General features: G+C 44.8%; 1 protein-coding gene across 2 annotated transcripts in view; it reads left to right on the top strand.

The window, feature by feature from the left end:
* The window catches only part of ano7 (anoctamin 7), a 32,646-nt gene extending 27,029 nt beyond the window's left edge, over positions 1 to 5,617 (top strand). For both annotated transcript variants that reach the window (XM_078247242.1, XM_078247241.1), the window contains exons 19-23: positions 581 to 786; positions 2,259 to 2,398; positions 2,584 to 2,674; positions 2,781 to 2,900; positions 3,576 to 5,617. In XM_078247242.1, coding sequence (XP_078103368.1) covers positions 581 to 786; positions 2,259 to 2,398; positions 2,584 to 2,674; positions 2,781 to 2,900; positions 3,576 to 3,728 — 710 coding nt within the window. In that variant the 3' untranslated portion in view covers positions 3,729 to 5,617. The remainder of the gene's footprint in view (positions 1 to 580; positions 787 to 2,258; positions 2,399 to 2,583; positions 2,675 to 2,780; positions 2,901 to 3,575) is intronic.
* The last annotated feature ends 2,660 nt before the right edge of the window (positions 5,618 to 8,277 follow it).

Genomic DNA, 8,277 nt, shown 5'->3' with positions numbered 1-8,277 from the left:
TGTTGTGTCGTAACCTCTTATGCTGAACTCTTCGTCTCAGATTGATACTTGTGTTCTGGTAAACTTAAGTCCGATGTAAAAAGGGTCAGGAATTAATTAATTGGGGTCAGATTTGACAGTCCTTAGAGTCTGGTGGAGATATGCTGGCTCTATACACGCTAAAAGTCCTGATTATTTACATGGAGTCTGGTGGAAATATGCTGGCTCTATACACGCTAAAAGTCCTGATTATTTACATGGAGTCTGGTGGAAATATGCTGGCTCTATACACGCTAAAAGTCCTGATTATTTACATGGAGTCTGGTGGAAATATGCTGGCTCTATACACGCTAAAAGTCCTGATTATTTACATGGAGTCTGGTGGAAATATGCTGGCTCTATACACGCTAAAAGTCCTGATTATTTACATGGAGTCTGGTGGAAATATGCTGGCTCTATACACGCTAAAAGTCCTGATTATTTACATGGAGTCTGGTTGACATATGCTGGCTCTAAAAATGCTAAAAGTCCTGATTATTTACTGGAGTCTGGTGTGTCTTCCTAGCCAGTGATCCAGTTTGGCTTCCTCTTTTCTCGCCAGTGATCCAGTTTGGTTTCATCACCATCTTCGTGGCGGCGTGCCCTCTCGCTCCGCTCTTCGCTCTGGTTAATAACTGGGTGGAGATCCGTCTGGACGCTCAGAAGTTTGTGACTGAGTATCGCCGCCCGGTGGCTGAGCGAGCGCAGGACATCGGCATCTGGTTTCCCATCATGCAGATGATCACGCACATGGCCGTGCTCGCCAATGTAAGTCAAGTCAAGTCAATCAGAACTTCATTTGTCCCCAGAGGGGCAATTGGTTTAGCTGCAGTGACAACAGTCATCACAAAAGACACAGACACACACACACACACACACACACACACACACAAAAGATCAATCTAAATACAACATATAATATGAGATATTGAACAGGGAAAAACACTGTAAAATCAGGGTGACAGACAGGATCAATAATGTTTGAAAGTGGTCCAGTATGCAACGTTTAACTGTCAGTTTGCATCCACAGAAAGTGGTGTTTTCAAATGTTTCTAAAATTACAAGACTGCAGATAAGGCTCTTACTGCATGAAGCTCAGTTTAAGGTAATGTAGGAATTACGTCTAAAAAAAGGCCCTATGGACTTTCAAATCTGACTCCACTTTATTAATTCCCCCGCCGCCTTACATCGGACTTAAGTTTAAGTGGAGAAGCTGCTTTTATCCATTATGCACCAAAGCTATGCACCACCCTGCCTCTGTACATCAGATAAGCGAGCTCAGTAAATATTTAAAAAAAAACAACCTAAAAACATACCTATACATGAGAGCTTTTAGCTAACTCATTTTATTTTTTTATTTTTTACATTTTTATCTTGTGTCGTGTAACTGAATGTTACGAACAATATACATCAAGAGGTGGAATTGTTTTGGGGCATATGACTGTCAGCATTTATATTTTACTTTATTTCTTCATGTGTTTTCTCCAACAACATGATGTGCTAGCCTCAAGTTGTATTATTTTCATTACTATTTTATTCTCTATCGTTGTGTTAAATGCTTATTGTTTTTATTATTATTATTTCCCCGCCTTCTTACACAGACTTAAGTTTACCAGAAAACAAGGATCAATCTGAGACGAAGAGTTCAGTTAAGCAAGTTTACTGAGTCCAGCGTAGAAGTTACAACACAGCTGTGGGTTCACTAACAGAGACTAAGTTTCTCTAGCAGCAGACATCAAGTCAGAGCTGGTCCACCAAGCTGTCCTGATCTGTTCTCTCCCTCAGGATTTCATCCTGTCCTCACAGGGGGGTGTCTTCTTGTTTTCTAGACAGGAACTGTTATCTTACAAACACACATGCCAAGGTCGGGGTCTCCGTGTGGTGCAACTTCCTCTTTTGTTCTCGCAACCTTCAAACAATGCACCTCGATGCCATAAAAGCTTAAACTGTTTTTATGACTTAAGCTTAACTTTCTGTGCATCAGAGGTCACCCAGAGTACTTTTAACCACTTCCTCAATGACGAACAGCTCTTTTGCAACGAGCACATACACACATTTTGTTAATAAAATATTTCTACAGTACCTTAGCGAATCCTTTTGGCGCTGTTTTTGATTTTTGACTCTTTCAATGCTATTTTGACCCGTGTGTGTGTGTGTGTGTGTGTGTGTGTGTATCTGTGTGTATCTGTGTGTGTGTGTGTGTGTGTGTGTGTTTATGTTTTGAACGTTTCTGTTTCCAGGCTTTCCTCATAGCGTTCACGTCGTCCTTCCTGCCTCGCCTGTACTACGGCTACACAAGAGACAGCACGCTCAGCGGCTTCATCAACTTCACCCTGGCAACGTCACCGCGCAACTACAGCCAGCAACACACACCCTGCAGGTAACACACAGACACACACATACAGACACACACACATACAAAGACACAGACACAGACACACACACACACACACACACATACAAAGACAGACACACACACACACACACACAGACACAGGGACGAGACACAGGGACAAACACACACACACCATTCCTCCAGAATATAATAATTGTTTGTTGTTTCAGGTATCGGGGGTTCAGGGATCAGGACGGTAAATACCTCCCCGAGTACTTTCACCTCCTCGCCATACGACTCGCTTTCGTCATCGTGTTCGAGGTCAGTGTCTCTCACACATCTAACACATGCTAACATGCTAACACATGCTAACACAGCATGAGCTGACGAAAGGATGCAATGTGTTCTTCTTCCCTCTCTTCCTCAGCATGTGGTCTTCTCTGTTGGTCGTCTGATTGACCTGATGGTCCCTGACGTCCCCGAGGACGTGGAGGTGAAGATAAAGAGGGAACACTACATGGCTAAAGAGGCGCTGGCTGAGAACCAGGTAAAGAGTGTTTAATGCAGGGATGCACCAAATCCAGGCCATCCAATCTTTGGCTTTGGATTCGGCTGAATATTGGGCTTGTTGACGGGGTTGGGTTTCTGCTGAACCCTACGCTGTCACTCCGCGCTACGCTGGTCGCCGTAATGACGGCGCCATTGATTACAGGAAGGTGTTTACGTAGGTGGAGCTTCAATGCAGCAGGCTGAGAGGAAGTGGAAATGGAACTGGTGAGCAGAAAAAGTGTTGTTTGGCAGTACTTTCAGTCAAAAGAAGGCCATTCAAGTCCAGCTACATGTTCAATCTGCAATGCTGATTAGTCTGGTGGTGGCGAGGACCCTAAACAATACACAACATCACCGCTGTTACAACATCTGGTATGAAACATCTGGAAGAATACGAGCTGAGCATGAAGGAATCTACAGACAGCAGCCAGAATGCAGCAACTTCAGGTACGGCAAAGGAAGGACAGTCACTGTTTACTTCATTAATGTGTTGACTGTGTTCATGGACTGAGGACGGGACGAGGATTCGGTTTTTGGCAGAATCTTAACCAGGGGGTTCAGTATTCGGCAGAATCCCAAAAATCTGGATTCGGTGCATCCCTAGGTAATGTAATTCTAGGTTGTTTTAACTACGTGTTTCTCAGTTATAGTTTGATTTATTCCTGTGTTACAGTCTTTGGGGAAATCCATGTTTGATGGTGAGAAGGATGTCCTGTCTGAACTGCGACAGCGCGGATCCAGCGCCTCGCGACCGCCGCAGACCGACTCCCCACCACCAAACCTGACAGAGATCCCAGAGGAGCTCGACACACCACACAGCTGCTGAAATATAACTGTATTTATATAATATATTATGACTCTGTGCTGCCGGATGTCCTCGCTTTACCTCAATGCCCACATCTCCGAGACTGATCCTTAAAGTCCAGTTCAGTCCAAAGAATGAAACCAAGTTGAAACTTGCAGGTTTCTGGAAGCTGCCAGTTTACACCAAAGCAACAGGACAAAACGGTGTATCATCTGCATAGAGACGAATCTCTGTACTTCCGTTCTAGCTTCAGGCTTTTTAGGCTTTTCTTTCAGGCCAGTTCAGAATGCTGAATCTTTTCTTGCCTCATTGCGAATCTTAAGGTCTGAACTGAGCTTTAAGGAGCTGACACACCAACCCGATAATCGGCCGTCGGACAGTCTGGCGAGGTCGGTGACTCGAGTCTGTTCGGTGTGTTCCGTGCCGTCGTCAGTCGGAGGAGCCGTCGGCCTTCATTTGGGCCGATCTGACTTGTTGAATCGGCCAGTCGGCAGTCAGACTCAATGACCAATCTGATCGGTGGAGTGCTAACCAGGAAATGACAATTTGGCTGACAATACAGATTAGCGCCGCCTGCTGTTACGGAGACGTATTACATCTTGCGCACGCGCAGAACGTACGCTCAAGTCGGCATCGCTTCGATGTATTCCTAGACACTTTTTTTACCAACTCGGGGAGGCAGTCCTTTTCTGCTGACGGTCGGCCGTCGGGTTGGTGTGTCAGGGACTTTACAGGTCCTACAAGAACTTTGCAAGAACTACAGGAACTACAAGGCTGCTAGATATCTGCTAGATATCTAGAGGATGTACCACACCTGCTGGTTCTGTTGAAGCTCTACACATCCTACAAGAGCACAAAGTCCACAAGACCTCAATCTCTACAGGATCTACTAAGTTTGTGTCAAACCTCGACATGCTCTGCAAGATATACACCTCTTGTCTAAAAGACTTCTGTTAGACCTGTAAAAGACTTCTGTTAGACCTGTAAAAGACTTGACGTTTTGGGTTGTTAAAAGACATTGAACTGTTCTATGTTACTACTATTACTTTTATGTTATTTCTTCTAGAAATCTGATTTTTAAGCCGCCTACACATCACGGTTTTTCTATTTGGAGAGCAGTGGAGAGAACCCGGAGGAAGTGCTACCCTTGGCGTCGCCCGTTGCTTGAAATTGAAGCTGAGCGTTGCGCTCAGAGTTTAAATGATTTCAACTTTGATCTCTGATACCGCTGAGCTTTCAAAGCGTAACAGTTGAGATAACAGGAGGGCATCAAACTTGTCCAATCTATACCAGGGATGCACCGAGTCCAGGATTCGCCTTCAGATCTGGCCGAATATTAGGCTTTTTGACATGATTCGGTTTCTGCCGAACCTTAGAATTTTTTTTACACCTTTCCGAACCCTACGCTTGCACGCCGCGCGCTACGCTGGTCGACGTAATGGCGCCGCCGTTGATTACGGGAAGGTGTTAACGTAGATGGAGCGTTCAATGCAGCAGGCTGAGAGGAAGTGAAAATGGAACTTTCAGTACTTTCAGTGACAGTGGATTTGGTATTCGGCCGAACCCCAAAAATCTGGATTCGGTGCATCCCTAACCTATACCCAATATGATGAGAACATGTCGTCGTGGCAGCTTAGCTTTCTATTCACGTTATATTTTCTTTTTTTAATGGCGAGACAACAACATTTTTGCAGGATAAAAACTCTGACGGGACATTCGTTTACAAACTTGTCTCTCCGTTGTTACGTACGCTGTGCCTTGAAAATCTCTCCCGTGACAAATCCCACGGAAGACAGATTCAACAAAAATACCCTTAAAATGTTTATATATTTTTTGTATATTTAGAGTTGTATGTAATATAACAGAAATCAAAGGCTGAATAAAAGAATGTTAATAAACTTCTTACGGGAGTCAGATGTTTGTTACATTAAGACTTCAGCTCTTTGGATACCGAACACTCATTGATTAGGAGTAGGGTGACCAGATGAGACTGGGTAAAATGAGACGGGACGGGAAGAGACGAGACAGGATGAGACAGGACGAGACGAGACAGGATGAGACGGGACGAGACGGGACGGGAAGAGACGAGACAGGATGAGACAGGACGAGACGAGACAGGATGAGACGGGACGAGACGGGACGGGAAGAGATGAGACAGGATGAGACGGGAAGAGACGAGACAGGACGAGACAGGATGAGACAGAGACGGGAAGAGACGAGACAGGATGAGACGGGAAGAGACGAGACAGGACGAGACGGGAAGAGACGGGACGGGATGAGACGGGATGAGACGGGATGGGAAGAGACGAGACGGGATGAGACAGGACGAGACGAGACGGGAAGAGACGAGACAGGATGGGACGGGAAGAGACGGGACGAGACGGGGGGTAACATGAATTTCAAAACTCCAAACGCACCAAAATTATTTATAAATTTTAGAGATGGGACGGGAAGAGACGGGAAGAGACGAGTTTCAAAACTTTTTCCCTACCCAGTCCTCCCGGTACCTGCAGAGACGTTTTCGCTTTTGAGCTACGTGTTGATCGGGTCCCGGGACACCAGCCTGAACCTCCATTTCAACAATGAATGAATGAAAAATAGCAATGCGTGTTATCAAAAATCACGCCTAGCCGCCTTCGTAGGGCCTACATACTGATGCAGCCAATGAGCAGCTGGCGGGCGCTGACTGCAGGACGACTCAATCACCATGATCAGTTTTTAATGTTCTATCAGACTGTAACAACTCGAGAGTGTCTCCCCCCCCGTCACACATGTATCCATTAAAGTTACTTTAAGCTAACTATTTCAACCGTTAAAGGTGCTGTAGGTATGATTGTGAAGATCCAGGACAACTTCTCAGTCCCTCCCCCCTTTCTAAAGCCCAAACGGTCTCCTAAGCCCCTCCCCCGACAAGGGAGAATAAATGCGTGTGCATGAGCAGTGATTGACACGCAGCTAGACACCCCCCCGGCCCTGATTGGTGCATCTGAACAGTTAGACACCCCCCCCTGCCCTGATTGGTGCATCTGAACAGTTAGACACCCCCCTGGCCCTGATTGGTGCATCTGAACAGTTAGACACCCCCCTGGCCCTGATTGGTCCATCTGAACAGTTAGACACCCCCCTGGCCCTGATTGGTCCATCTGAACAGTTAGACACCCCCCCTGGCCCTGATTGGTGCATCTGAACAGTTAGACACCCCCCTGGCCCTGATTGGTGCATCTGAACAGTTAGACACCCCCTGGCCCTGATTGGTCCATCTGAACAGTTAGACACCCCCCCTGGCCCTGATTGGTCCATCTGAACAGTTAGACACCCCCCTGGCCCTGATTGGTCCATCTGAACAGTTAGGCACCCCCTGGCCTTGGTCCATCTGAACAGTTAGACACCCCCCCTGGCCCTGATTGGTCCATCTGAACAGTTAGACACTCCCCCTGGCCCTGATTGGTGCATCTGAACAGTTAGACACCCCCCCTGGCCCTGATTGGTCCATCTGAACAGGGCTCCAGGCTGTAGGTGGAGCCAGAGGAGCTGATTATTTGAATGACCTGCTTCCTGTAGTTCTACTGGAACATGGGGTCAGTTTCAGCAGATATGACAGACAGGTAGATTAATAAGTCTCACCTGCTGCACCTGTAACTGACTATTTAAAAAACGTTGAAGACTCCAGGTACACATACTCTACAGGTTCCTGGTGGTGGAACTGAAGTTGTTCTTCTTTCATTTGATCTGTATGTACTTTTACTAGTTTTTAAAATCTGTAATTTAATCTTTTGTGTTTTTGGTGTTTTTTTGATGTTTTTAGTATGTTTTGTTTGAAGTTTTGTACTTTGCTTAAAGTAAATCAAAAAGGTTACAACGTTTGGCTTTTGGCAAAGTATCCATCAACAGACTTAATTAAAGAAGTATAAATAAGTATCTCCCCGCACTGATAAAAAGGTACTTTTTACTTTTACTTAATGAAAAGTTCATCAAAGTAATAGTACTTTTACTCAGCTGTTGAATGTAACTAAGTACATCATTACTCCACTACTGTACTTCAGTACCAGATGTTGAGGTACTTGTACTTTAGAGTCTTTTCTCTTCATGTCACTTTCTACTTCTACTCCACTACATTCATCTGTTCCAGCTTTAGTTACTAGTTACTTTAGTTACTCCACTACATTCATCTGTTCCAGCTTTAGTTACTAGTTACTTTAGTTACTTTAGTTACTCCACTACATTCATCTGTTCCAGCTTTAGTTACTAGTTACTTTAGTTACTCCACTACATTCATCTGTTCCAGCTTTAGTTACTAGTTACTTTAGTTACTCCACTACATTCATCTGACAGCTTTAGTTACTTAGTTACTAGTTACTTTAGTTACTCCACTACATTCATCTGTTCCAGCTTTAGTTACTAGTTACTTTAGTTACTCCACTACATTCATCTGTTACAGCTTTAGTTACTAGTTACTTTAGTTACTCCGCTACATTCATCTGTTACAGCTTTAGTTACTAGTTACTTTAGTTACTAGTTACTTTAGTTACTCCGCTACATTCATCTGTTACAGCTTTAGTTACTAGTTACT

Source organism: Sander vitreus, chromosome 3, assembly GCF_031162955.1.
Source record: "Sander vitreus isolate 19-12246 chromosome 3, sanVit1, whole genome shotgun sequence".
Classification (NCBI taxonomy): Eukaryota; Metazoa; Chordata; class Actinopteri; order Perciformes; family Percidae; genus Sander; species Sander vitreus.
This window is presented reverse-complemented; position numbering and strand designations above follow the sequence as displayed.